This window comes from Stigmatopora argus, chromosome 13, assembly GCF_051989625.1.
Source record: "Stigmatopora argus isolate UIUO_Sarg chromosome 13, RoL_Sarg_1.0, whole genome shotgun sequence".
NCBI classification, from domain to species: domain Eukaryota; kingdom Metazoa; phylum Chordata; class Actinopteri; order Syngnathiformes; family Syngnathidae; genus Stigmatopora; species Stigmatopora argus.
In genome coordinates, this window is record NC_135399.1 from 10702126 (window position 1) to 10715855 (window position 13730).

Below are 13730 nucleotides of genomic sequence, written 5' to 3' on the forward strand. Positions count from 1 at the left end.
GCGCATGTTGTTCCTTTGTGTGCTTACAATCTTAAAAGTGATAAGTGCAAATAGAACTGCACCAGCGTATGGTCATAGAACAATTTATTAAATGGATGGAAAACTCTCTTATAAATGTAAAGATTATGCACCAGATGCAGCATTAGTGATAAAAAAAAATACGAACCCCAACCTCCTAATTAAAAATAATAATAAATTCATTCATGATCTGTCTAAAATAAATTAATGTGTAAACCAAAAAATAAATACTAAACATTACATGAATATATTAGTCCCTTAGTGAAGAAAGAAAAAATAGGAACAAAAAATAGAATAAGTTTCTTGGAAAAAACTGAGTTTTCTTCCTTAAAACTTTTTTTAAAGGCTTGACGTACAGTATATTATCAAATAAAGACTAAAAACGTATTTTAGTGTATGTAAATAAATAGCGGCTTTAGATCTGCTTCATCCAAACAGGTTGGAAAGTGGCCGCGTTCGCTGAGGGGGGCTGGAAACATCATCATCTCTCCCTACTTCCCCCGTGTCCCTAAAGGAGGCGCTATGTATGATCTGCGCCCGTTGTCGCCCCCGATGTAGCCGAGCGTTGAGCCGACTCAACGACGATTTCCGAAGTATGCACCCCTTAGTCCTCCCGTTCCCGAGGGCTTCCTCGGAGGCCCCCGCTGACGAGTTTAGGAAGCGCAATGGGTTTAAATTCCCCTGGAGTACCTTAGGAAACCACCAGCCACGTGCCCCGCCGCTGGCCATGTTTGCGTGTTTGTTGTCAGACTCGCTTCCCAGTGAGGTTACGTCCCCCGGATCCAGGAGGTCTGTTGGCAGTGGCGCGGGAAGGTACTGGAAGGCTCGTCTACCGCTGTAATCCCTCACTTCGGGGTCCGCCTCCCAGTCGGACAGCAGCACACGAAGGACCTGGCCAATTGGACGGACAACAAAAAATGCATTTTAAAAATGTATCCGAATAAAAGAGCACATTTTGTTTGCGTTTTCTGTTTTCCGTTGTTGTCAAGTACAAATCAACTGCAAAACATTTACCCAAACTTTTAAAGAGAACAAATCACAAAAGAAAATAAACAATCTTCAGCCCAGTGTTATAAAAACATGTTCAAAATGAACTATGACCACCTTGATCCCTCTACTGTGTAATTTAGAACTTACAGGCAACAATATGTCAGGAATAAAAAAATGAAATGTGGCTATTCGCTAACTTATTTATCAGCCCCGACACAAACAAATAAAAAATAAATAAATTGGGCTCCAAGATTCGGTGTATAGGTGCCTAGAATATAGTTCATTCAGATCTGTTTGTAAATAATGAAGGAGTAGAAATTTTAATTAGTGTACTCCCAAAAACAACTACCTTCGGGCAACCTAACAGAATCTTCAATTTTAGTTTTTTTCAACAATGGATCCATTTGAAGTGGGAGCATGTTGACACAAAATATAGTATTCCAATCCTTATTGTACATATTCCTATTGTTCTTAGCTTATGGAACTACATTTTACCTGAATGTGTCCATGCATGGCCGCCAAGTGTAGAGGTGTGTATCCGGCACTGGACCTCACGTTGACATTAATGGGCACTGCGTTATCCTTGGCGAACTGCATGAGGTGGGAAAGCAGCTCCGCTTTGCCCTGCTTGGCTGCCCAGTGGAGGCAAGTGAAGCCGGTCACGAAGTCTCTCTTGGCCACGAGGCCGGCCTCCACGGCCAAGAGGGGCTGAAGGCTTTCCCACAGGCCATCCGAGGCGCACAGCATCCACTCGTGCTCCATCGGATCCAACGTCACCGAAGCGCAGTCCTCGTCGGTGGCCGACGAGAGGAGAGATGCCGAATCGCCGTCGCTCCTCAGCGAGTCGCGATGGCGCGGACCTCGACTGATGAGAGACCGCCGAACCTAGGAAGAAGTCTGGAGTCATTTTTGGTTCACGGTAAATAATCACTCAGATCCAGAGAAAACCACTACGGGTTGCGCTCCAATCTATTAAATTTAAAAAAAAAAACTACCTCCAGTGGTGATAGTGGGATAAAAATTACAACATTTTTTAACTATCTTTTAAAACAAATAATAATCCAGTCATTCTCAACTCATCTCCAGCACCCCCCAACTCACACCCATGTTCCAGTCTCACCTGAGGAGAACAATTCATCATCAGCTCAATAAAATTTCTGCGGCTGCCTTTGGGTGTGTTGACATCCAGGTGGTCCAACCCTTCTATGGTGCTGTCTTCAGACAGGCAGCTGGCCAGCAACGCCCGTTGGGACCCTTTGGACACCCTACGGGCACCTCGGAGCTGTTGGCTTTGGGATCCGGTTGGTTGGTCCAAATCCGGCACCCCTAACACTGGGGCCGACTCGCGCCGTCTCCTCTCCCGAAGCTTCACCTCTCCGGCGGGACTAATGTTGCTCTGGGAGATCTGCTTGATCACATCCATACTACAAGAAGGTGGACTAGTAGGGCCTGTGAGGGCACAGAATGTTTTGGGGGAAAACACTCACTGTGTGATCCAGCTCAAATTCTAAAATATCATTAAAACGTGCAGTCAATGTAATGTCAAACTGAAAAGAATTTATTTTGCCACAAAGCAAAGCTGACATGCAGGCTCGAACAAGCGTTCGTTCACCGTCTCCTAGTCAAGGCCAGGTTGGACGTGTGCGGCCGTCAATGGCAATGAAACATGAGTTAATAAAGAAAAGACTCCAAAATGAATAGGAAGTGACCAATAGAGAAAATCAATCGGATGAAATATCTCCAAAAATTACATTTTCAATTGCAGTGTACTATCAAACTGACATTATTCCCAACCATGCTGAACACGTTGTTTAGTTACAAAGCGAGACAAGAAAACAGCAATGCAATGCTTCCCGAAAGCCTGTGAAAAGTCAGAGTGAACTTACATTTAGTGCAGCTTTTATGCATAACATCCAACACCAACAGATGAGCGTGTAATTCAATTAACGGTGACTTCATGCAATTAAATGACATGCTGTCGTAATTAAAGCCAAGGATGCTTCGAGATCAGCACTCACCTGTTTGCTGTTGCTTGTCAGCGTTGCTGCTGACGAGCCTGTTGTTGTCCGGTGTTCCCTGCACGTCCCCGTTGCACTGGCTGGCGTGCTCGTGGCAATCGCCGTGCACGCGCGTCACCGAGCGCGCGAGACTGTAATCCTCATTCAAACGCACGTATTTCACGCCGCTTTCCACTTCCATGATCCCGAGCGTGTCCACGACCCGTGTCAAAACCTCCCCCGAAATCGGGTCACTCGAGCGGGCCCACTTCGCCGCGAAGTGATCGATCAGCTCCGTCTGTTGGACCCTCCCTCCTCGCTCCCTTAGGAACTCCTCCACGGCTCGAAGCGTCCGTGGTGACGTCATCTTTGAATCGAATCTATTAATTATTTACATGACCCCAGATGATATCGAAATGAGTCCGTGGTCATTTTATAGTCGTTGACAGCCGATGACAGCATCTTCGCTGGTGGGCCTCCTCCTTTCCTCCATCATGGGTTGATGAGTTTCGAGCGACAGTCGCTAGAGGGCGCACCGTCCTATTAAGATGCTCGTCATCGTGTTGCATTACAATACTCCACGTAAATCGGGGTTTCTATCTAAGGATATAATTTCCAGCGGCCACTGTCGAAACCAAAGGAGGATATATTGTGTGTAGTATCTATTTCATTCATTTTTAGTTGCATTAGAAGCAACTATTCTACGTGCGTTAAACAAAGCAACCACAAATGAGAAGACTTTACAAATTTCCCACGGTCGGAGTCCATGAATGCGACAATGGATCGGACTGAACCAACCCGAAAAGAAAGGGGACATGTGTAATAACATGATCATTATTGAAAATAAAGAATACATTTACGTAATAAATAATTTTTGAATGAAATAATATATTATACAAAGTCAAAATGGTATGCTTAAACCCAACTATGTTACATTTTAGGAAAATTCCAAGATAACAGATGGGACCTAAATGTGGTATAATCCCTCCTCGGTGAGGCATTCAGGAGGATTCTTTGGGGGAAAAAAAGACAACTCACTCTGAGCTAAGTTTACTGTATTCGGTCTCCTTTTTTGCGGGGACATGAACGTATCATCGATTACTATGGCTTCATCTGACGTTGCTCGGCAACCGGTTTGTATTCATGTGTTTCTACCTGTTTTAATGATAAACATAGTCCGGCAGGGAGTGTCTAGGGCTACAATGAAGTTAGCTAGCCGTACGACCAGCCTAACTTCTCTCGAAAGTCAAATAATGAGCGTTACTGTTGAAATTGTAATCGAAGAAAACAAAATCCATGTATTTAATTTATGTAATTACATGGATTCACGCCAAATTCAATGAATCAAGTGAATTGCTCCTTGGCTCATAAACATGGTCTGCCAGAGAGGGGCGTTAGCTCCCCGAAAGAAGCCATCACGTCATCCAAATGTTGGTGTGAAATTCTGAAGGGTTTAGTATTCTGATTTCCACCAGGACCAACTAAACTGGAATGACAATTAATAAAGTGCTGAAACTCAAAATCAAACTTTATCTGATTCATATTCTACAAAGAAAAGCACAGTTTTTGAGGCTTCTGAACAGTGTTATTATTTTTCCATTTTCTGGGGGCCACTGCATTATTGATTTCAAAGAAGCTTACAGTTGATGACTAAAAAAATGTTGAAAACACTGTGTGTGTGTATGTGTGTTTTCTTTAGGACAATGGCGTCCGGCCTCTGTCCCTAGCGGGCCATGTGGGCTTTGACAGCCTCCCAGACCAGTTGGTCAACAAGTCCACGGATCAGGGCTTTTGCTTCAACATCCTTTGCATTGGTATCATATATTATCTGATGTACATTCTGTTAAAGTAATCTATCTCATCATGCACAGCAAAGTTCATTGGATATTGACCAATGTTTTTTTTGTAGTCTGTACTGATTGTAATTATTGGTGGTCAAACTGCAGATTTTTGGAGCTAATTTTCATAGTATTATTTTGCAGAAAACATTCAAAGGCTTTGGTCATCAGTCTTTTGTCTTTTTTTTTTGTCCACAGGTGAAACTGGTATCGGCAAGTCCACCCTGATGGACACCCTTTTTAACACCAACTTTGAAAACTTTGAGTCGTCCCACTTTGAGCCTCAGGTGAAGCTGCGGGCTCAAACCTACGACTTGCGAGAAAGTAACGTGCGACTACGCCTCACCGTGGTCAACACGGTGGGATTTGGGGATCAAATGAACAAACAGGAAAGGTCAGCCATTCGTCGGTGAGTGAGCGTGCGAGCACCGCTGTTAACCATCCATGCTTTCTTCTCCGTTTAATAGTTATCAGCCAGTGGTGGACTACATTGACAAACAGTTTGAGAGTTACCTGCAGGAGGAGCTCAAAATTAAGCGCTCCCTTTTCAACTACCACGACTCGCGGGTCCATGCCTGTCTGTATTTCATCTCCCCCTCGGGCCACTCCCTCAAGTCTCTGGACCTGGTCACAATGAAGAAACTGGACAGCAAGGTAGGAACGCATCTTCCAGATATTATTTTTTTCCCCACACCTGTAATTTGCACACCAGCCAATTCACTCATTACTCATTTTATCATCAAAGCGGCAACATACTGTGTCACACTTTCGGTAAGAAACGAAAAATAAATTTGTCGAATGAAATTATCCAGGGATTCCAAGTACACACTTGAAATTGAATAGAATAAAAATGAACCACTGAGGTGGCGAGTGATTCCTTTCCCAATGTCGGAGGTGGTGAAAACCTTTCCCATGCTCTCTTGTGTTTCCCTGCCGAGAAGTGCCAGTAAACTAGGATTTGTGTGTGAAAAGACTCACACAAACAAAACAAACAAAAAAGCTGGAATGCCCTCTCCGCGCACACACACACTCACCCACTTGCGCCATACAGGCAGAGAAAGAGACACTTGTTGGTGAAGAAGGGACAGTCAGCCACTCACATTGTAGTAGTTTGTGCACTACCGTCACTTGTGTTATTTGTGTGTCTGACCCTGGAGCCAGAGCCAAAAAAAACCAAGAAAAACAACAACAAAAAACAGCACACACACACACAGGGAGACAGACTGACTGGAATGTGGATAGGCTCGGACAGCAAAGCAGGCCGCTAAGCCACAAATAACAGCAGGACATGATGTTTATGTGTTTGATACTTGGCTCTGTTATCCAGTCTGCTTATTTAGCGGAATATTGAGTAGCCTCAAACACTTAATATTGACCTCTTTGCTGTTTAACTATAGCCAAGTCCAAACCGGCACGCCGCAGAAGTTAAAGTCAATTATTTAACCCTTTAAGGTGTGGGCCTATTTTGTCCAATTTGCATGCTTTTGATGCTTCTTTTTCTTTTCAAAGAAACACTGGTTTGTTGCCTTTTTTTAGGACAACATAACCCATATGTCAAAACTGTGTTTTTCTTCACTCTGACCAGATATATCAACATTTTGTGCCCATAAAGACTAAAAGAAAATCATAAATTAGTTTGTGCATTATGTAATTGCTGTAAAGAAGATAGATCGTGGGCATTTGGCTCATTGAAAAGTAGATCTTGGAGCAAAAAAGTGTGAGCGCCCCTGGCATAGAGGGTTAAAGCAATGTTGCCGTGTAGGTGAACATCATCCCCGTCATCGCCAAAGCAGACACGATCAGTAAGAGCGAGCTGCACAAGTTCAAGATCAAGATCATGAGCGAGCTGGTGAGCAACGGCGTCCAGATCTATCAGTTCCCGTTGGACGACGAGACCGTGTCCAAAGTCAACACGGCCATGAATGTAAGCGTGTGTCATTCTAAGTCTCCCCTTCTTTCTGGTGAGCTCTGCGGTACATTGGCTATAATTTAATGCGTTTTTTTAGGGGCATTTGCCTTTTGCCGTGGTGGGCAGCACAGAAGAAGTGGCTGTGGGCAACAAGATGGTAAAGGCTCGCCAGTACCCATGGGGGGTTGTACAAGGTGGGTTTGTTGACATCCATAAGCGAGGCTGCATAACTTTCTTCTTGTTTGTTTTTAGAACTGTGCTCTCTTGATGCCGAGTCCAAAATTGTATATCTTATTTTTTATGTTGTTTGTTTTTAAGTGGTACCTTTTAAACATTGGCATCTACAATTGCGATTCAGCATTAAGCTTGAAAAAATGAAATATATTTTGTGCACAATACATTTGATTTTCAGTATGGACTCACTCCTCTATTAAAAAACTCCCATACTCACCTATATGTAGACCACATGACTTACCATCTCCACGCCATCCCTTATTAATACCGATCTTTCCTTAGTGGAGAACGAAAGCCACTGCGACTTTGTGAAACTGAGGGAGATGCTGATCTGCGTCAACATGGAAGACCTGAGGGAGCAGACGCACACTCGCCACTACGAACTCTACAGACGCTGCAAGCTGGAGGAGATGGGCTTCAAGGATACGGACCCCGAGTGCAAGCCTGTCAGGTGACAGCTCGTTCTGGGTGTTTCCCATAAACTGGCGGGCGCGCTGACGTCCGTGATGGTCGCTGTGCGCAGTCTACAGAAAACCTACGAAGCCAAGCGTCAGGAGTTCCTGGTGGAGCTGCAGAGGAGAGAAGATGAGATGAGGCAGATGTTCGTGCAGAGGGTCAAGGAGAAAGAGTCCGAACTCAAGGACGCAGAGAGAGAGGTGACAGATCGCTAGCGGTCCATTTCTCAGGATGATTTCGAAACTCATTTCAAATGTGATGGATTTTTTGGGGGTCCCCTTCAACTGACAATAATGTCGCCGTTCTCCCCCTCCAGTTGCAGAGCCGCTTCGAGCAGCTGAAGCGGCTCCACGCCGAGGAGAAGTCGGCCCTGGAGGATAAGAGGCGACTCCTGGAGGACGACCAGGGCTCGTTCGGCAAGAGACGCGCCGCCGCTCAACTGCTGCAGGCCCAAAGCCTCACCGCCAACGGCAAGAAGGACAAAGACCGCAAGAAGTAAGGAAGGCGCTAAATTCTCACTTTGAATCTTCGCTCTCGCAAAGGCCGACACGCTGAATCGGTAGTCAGCCAATTACAGATATGTAAAACAAAATACTGTAATACTAGGCAGTTTTCTATGTACCTTACCTGAATTAGTCTGATTTTTCAAATCTGAAATGATATTTTTTCCTACCTTTTCACTAGTTCCGGCTTCATGTGAAGAATTCCAGAATCGATCTTCCGTCTGACCAGCAACATCATTCCCAAAAAATCCTTGCGGCCAGTCTCAAACACTAACCTGAAGTGCCCCTCCCTGCCATCATCATCATCATCATCACCACCAGCGGAAGCAGCACATTGGTGTGTTTTTTGTGCCAAAGTTAAGACATTAGCTTTTATGTTTACACTTAGCTTTTAAATCTGCCTGGGTTTTATTTTTTCATATGTATTCTTTTTATCATATTCTCCACGATACCTCTTGTTTATAATCTCCCTATGGTTTTAGAAGCTTCCGCGTCTTCATGTTTGGGGTTATTAATGGACCTGCTATATAGTTTAATGGTACATTTGTCTTTTGATATTACAATAACATTTTTCATCATTAAGTGTCATTCATCCTGAAAACGGACACATCTGCACCATTCTTTAAATTCATCTGATTGGAATAACTTTAAGTGTTATCTCAAAGCACACAATGCCTCAAGTTGAACTTTAAGTTGTTTGCTACACTATGGATTACATTTTAGCCTTTCTAAATACACTAGACTAAACAGTATGTGTTGTTTTTGCTGACACGCTCGCATAAGTGCGCACATCAGTGCTGACATGGGGGAAAAAGTGGGAGGAAAGCTAGAGGGAATAGTTCTGTACTTTGATGCACTCGCGTGTGGGACGAAGCCCTGAGATTCGCACCTCGTAGCATTTAAACCCAACTCAGTGGTGCTGCTTTCTTCTCATGACACTTTATACATACACCTGTCTTCCACTCTATCTGTTACCACGTGCCTTATTGTAGTTAAAAAAAGAAGTGCTTGTAAACACCGTAAAACACATGCCTGAGGGAGGGAACCTTTTATATTTGTACGACACGTATTTATGAAATAAACAGTGTTACTCAGGAGATTTGTCCCTTATTTTGACCTTTCTAATTGCTTTTATGGGCCCAGTTTGATGAAAATAGTAGAGTTTATCATGTTCAGATGTGATTCTACTTTGAAAAGAAACAATGAAGGACGAGAGAGGTTGTCTCAGCTCTGCCTTCTAAAACCATGTAAGACCGCCTCGCTTTTGAAAGGCAAGATGCTTTGAGGAGACGAGTCCTCTCCCGCAGCGTCTCACCTTGCAGACACATGATGCAATACCCTTTGGCAGACAGGTATGGCTTCGAGTGTGAGAACGAGGACGGATTCTCCACAGGAGGTGGCAGAACCACGCCGGTGAGGAGAAGCGCCACACGCAGGGAGGCACCTTCACCTCCTGGCATGGGGTTAAGCTTTTGGGTGGGAGTGGGTGTTGCACGCTTTCCCATGCAGAGGTAGAAATGTTTGAAAGATCTTCGAATTTGTACACGCAGCCTTTTTGCACATCACTCTAAATGCTAATGAGGCTTGGAAATGGGCCTAGAAGTTAATGGGGAGGTGAAAGGAGAAGGAGATGGAGAGCGAGAAGCAGCTTTATCTTTATTGAGCTTCTGACACTTACTTGTCTTTGACAGCAGTCTATTTATTATTTGCTCACCGGACACATTGGCTCAACTGCACAATCCAATGACGTTCAAGTGATGGACGCATTGTATTGAACATACAGAGCTCTTTCAGGGACATTGTTTTTACTAGACAATCCCACGTTCAATAAAGGAGGGCCATTGTGTAAAAGCTAAATAAATACAGAATAGAATAAATGTCCAATTATTTTCAATCCACATTGAATGGCATACACTACAAACTTATTTTGAAAATATCCTGACATTTTTGAATTTGTGTATACTGTTATTAATGGCATCAAGGTAGTGCATAACCTTCAATGGTTCCGGCGTACATGGCTGTCAATGGCATCGGCGAACATGGCTGTCAATGGCACCGTCGTACGTGGGTTTCTGGATACTCTAAAACCTGGTAAAAATCAATGGAGAATTTTTTTGGTGTTTACAAATCACAACAAAGATAGCATTTTCTAGTGTACAACTAATCAAATACCATTGTATTGATAATAATAATGGCTAAAAAAATCCTTGTTAAAGCAAGTGGTGACAGCAATTAAGGAATCTTCTGATCAAATCGATCAATGTTGTCATTATATAAAATACATACACTATCACGCTTTAAAAAAAATAGTTTTAATTAAAATGTCTGAAATGTGACAACATGCTGTTCAAACCTCATTTCAGCAAACTGGTAAGTGAAAGAACACAATTTTATTAATAGGCACAATAACAGTAAAACACACTTGATGTTGTTGTTTTTTAATCAAAGGCATTTATTGCGAAAAATGCACTTGACATGGCAAAAACAATCAAGTCAACCACGGGTCATCAGTACAAGACGATGTATCATGATCACATGGTAGAGCGCGCGCGCTGGGCAAGGCCAGCGCATGACTTCAATGGCACCAAAGGCCTATAAATATTCTGCACAATATAGAATTCGATAGACATTTTTCTTTTTATTTCACCGTTCGCTGTACACGAGAGAGACCTGACTCAGTCCACGCCGCTTTCTATTGTATTTTTTATTTCACGAGTAGAACTACAGACATAGGTCTCCCCCGAAAAACACTCCCACGCATTCATACCATTAATACAGATCCGCACTAGGAGCCATCAGATTGAGAGATGAGTTAAAATAAAGTGATTCGACATGCAAAATTGTTTTGTATGCTTATTTCTCAACTAGACTTTCCTCCCCGCGCTGTGCTTTGAATCTATGTTTTAAGCAATTGATGGTAACATTTATTCCCCTTTTTTTCCAGTTTGGCTCAACCTCAATTTTGACCTTAATCTATTTGGCAGAGTAACTCCAGATGCACGGGATTACCCACAATTCAATGTGTTCCTCACTCCCTGTCACCAATTTAATAGAGGTTACAATTTCATCCCACTATTGACCTATTTGGGCACCATTTGGTTTCACAGTTTCATGTTACGAGGTCACAAACATGCCATCTTTTGTGCGCAAAACTATTAACCAGATTTTCCAGTTTTCATTCCGAGGAATGAATTATTCATATTATCCAAACCTAGTTCAAAACAAATAGCAGAAAGTATAGACCCAGCACATTTAACACTTATCTAACATTATTCCAATGCGGTAAAGTCTTAAAATTTTGCTGAATTTCTCAATTCATTTTTTGGCTGGAATTTTGCTGTTTAGTAATGATATTAACCCTTTCGGCAACAGCTATTCAAACGTTGCTTTATCCTGTATGAATATAATTTAGAAAAAATAAAGAAAATATTTTTTTGCAGTCAAAATGAATTATGCGTATAATACTGTCAATGGCACTAATAGACGGGAAGTCCTGCGAGTTGAAACGAATTAGACATATATTGCTGTCAATGGCATGCAATTAGTTAAACACTAGGGGAAAAAATAAACTTAAAGTATTGCTTAGGGCCTTTGACTAGTATATATTTCTGTTTTAAATGATTTCAATTTCATGAATTGAGTTTTATTTATTAACTTAGAATAATTTCCTAATATGCTTATCACTAGAAAAATATTAAAAAAATAATAATGATTGAACATGTAAATATTAATAATTGCCAATCTTTAAGTTGCTTTAATTGACCCAAAATAGTCAGTCTTATGTGTCAACATTTGAATAGCCGTAATGACCACTATTCCTGAAAGGGTTCAAAACCATGGCAGCATTTGCATGTAGGTCATGTTAAAAAAAAAAAAAAGAGCATACTCACCCAATCAATGAGCTTTACCTACGGCCACAATTAAAAAATTGCCTCATTCACACTTTACACTCGCATCCCTTTGAGGATGCACATTCTATCGTCCTTTTTAGCCCTTCCCTTCTCACTGTTAACAGAATCTGAACCCAAACAGAACACACACACACACATACGCACACACACCGAGTGAGTCAGTTTGGCTGTGCTTCTTATCTCGGAAAAGGTAGATAGTGTGACAGATGTAAACGAGCTCGAACCGCCCCTCAGAATGTAGAAATTCATAAAGCAGACTTAACACCTACCGAAGCCTCATATAAAAATATCAACAAGATCAGAGCTGTTGTCAAAGGTTTGCAGTCAGAGAATGAAAAGTTTCCGTTAACACTTTCCCTTTCTTTGTATCACGTTATCGCGCTGCTACACTCTTAAAGTGAATTTGGGGGATGTTTCCTCTTTCCACGCAGATGTTGAGGATAGAGAGTAGCAATGAATCTGAAAACTCACAAAGTGCAATTTCATCCCTGCTTCGCTCACACACAAAACACAACTTTATCAATAGAAATGAATCACCCAAAGACTTTGTCTAAGTTTTTTTCGGTACATTCAGCAAGCCTTTTTTTTCTCACCACCGTGTGTATGAAGGAAACATTAAATAGAACAATAAAGAGACTTCCGATTCAATAAATATTGAAAAAAAAATCAAATTACTTGCACCTTTGTTGTGTGTGTGTTTTTTTTTTAAATACAAACAAATCCAGTGACAGATCACAGCTTGGGACAACACAAATATCAAACTTAACATTTATATATAAACCAAAAAGGAGGAAAACAAGGCTACACGCAATTGTTATTAACACAGAGAGTTAAAAAAAGAAGAAGAAGAAATGAGAGCTTATTGCCAGAAACACGATGATCCTGGCTGAGATCTTTGCAAAGAAAGAACCCACCAGAAAAAAAGTTCTGAGGTCGCAGTTTGAAGCCGAGCTGATGATTGTTGTGCTGGTGGATGACACCTGGGAAGCTTTGTTGGTGTGCTTTTTGAGTGTAAGTGTGTACGTGTGCCCTCAGTAGCGGTCCACAAGGACCCCTGTCATGTGGAATTCCCCAGATAAAATGTCTAATCCTTTCTTACTGGTGAACGTGTGCCGGATTGAGACAAACCTCTAAAGATGTCTTGTGCTGCTGCCTTTCCTTAGATCCATAGAATCTTGTTGCTGAAACTCCAATTACTGTCTTTAAGAAAAAAAATGGGAAGGTTAAGTCACCAGCTGCAAATTGATGATGATAGACGTCCAATCCATTTGAACAGGGAGGGTTGACAATAAATACTAGAAGTGTAATAATGTATCCATCAGATTGTATGGATTGAAAGGCATCAAATCAATGGCCAAAGTGCTATTTTAGGTACGCTAGTTTTGTTAGAAAAAAAGGTTTTCATTCAAATGTCAGAAATATTTCAGCAACAAAATTGTCACTTTAGTTGAAAAGTGATTGTATTGAATGAGTACCTAACATTGAAATAAAGCCATAAACGGCCTTTCATTGCAATCGAATCATGTCAGATATTTTAATACCTGCATGGGACAAATCCATAGTGTTCTTTTGTCATTAAATTGGTGATTACTTCCAGCCCTCCCAGTTCAAAAGGGATTCCAAGGCCATCGCAGACAATGTTAGCCAATGACTTAACAGCTCCTTAAGGCAGGTTGGAAAAGCCAATCACAAGCTAAATGATTCTTAAAAGCTCTCCACAAAGCTGCCGGGAAACAGGCCGGTCTGCCCCGTCCTCTGCAGGGTGCCTTTGTACCAGCCGTCGTCTCGCTTCTTGTGAACGAACACCACGTCTCCCTCGCGAAGCTCGATCTCGGCCTCGCTCTGAGGCGGGTACGACACCACTACTCGGTACC

At 42.2% G+C, this 13730-nt stretch overlaps 3 protein-coding genes across 5 annotated transcripts in view; 1 reads left to right on the forward strand and 2 right to left on the reverse strand.

The window, feature by feature from the left end:
- Positions 1–196: 196 nt before the first annotated feature.
- On the reverse strand, positions 197–3506 carry sowahca (sosondowah ankyrin repeat domain family Ca). 2 transcript variants are annotated; one of them, XM_077616749.1, is made up of 4 exons: positions 3027–3506; positions 2129–2457; positions 1504–1893; positions 197–909 (listed from the first exon to the last, which is right to left on the reverse strand). In XM_077616749.1, exons 1-4 carry the CDS (start codon positions 3370–3372, stop codon positions 445–447), a joined length of 1530 nt encoding a protein of 509 aa, XP_077472875.1. In that variant the 5' UTR covers positions 3373–3506; the 3' UTR covers positions 197–444. The 2 variants fall into 2 exon arrangements, with proteins under 2 accessions (XP_077472875.1, XP_077472876.1); XM_077616750.1 differs by lacking the exon at positions 3027–3506 and adding an exon at positions 2895–3025.
- Positions 3507–3980: 474 nt separating this feature from the next.
- Positions 3981–9042, forward strand: septin10 (septin 10). The gene is made up of 10 exons (XM_077616752.1): positions 3981–4138; positions 4705–4819; positions 5042–5237; positions 5311–5497; positions 6606–6767; positions 6850–6946; positions 7269–7437; positions 7510–7642; positions 7759–7937; positions 8127–9042. The coding sequence occupies exons 1-10, from the start codon at positions 4088–4090 to the stop codon at positions 8140–8142; spliced, it is 1305 nt and encodes a 434-aa protein (XP_077472878.1). The 5' UTR covers positions 3981–4087; the 3' UTR covers positions 8143–9042.
- Positions 9043–10382: 1340 nt separating this feature from the next.
- The window catches only part of LOC144086706 (E3 ubiquitin-protein ligase SH3RF3-like), a 48698-nt gene continuing 45350 nt past the window's right edge, over positions 10383–13730 (reverse strand). The window contains exons 10-11 of one of the 2 annotated variants that reach the window (XR_013304561.1): positions 12985–13729; positions 10383–12910 (exon numbers count right to left, since the gene is read on the reverse strand). Coding sequence is in view for 1 of the 2 variants with exons in the window: in XM_077616748.1 (XP_077472874.1) it covers positions 13561–13729 (169 nt within the window). In the remaining variant the exon portion in view is untranslated. Of the gene's footprint in view, position 13730 lies in introns of both variants that reach the window. The other variant, XM_077616748.1, reaches the window with a different exon arrangement.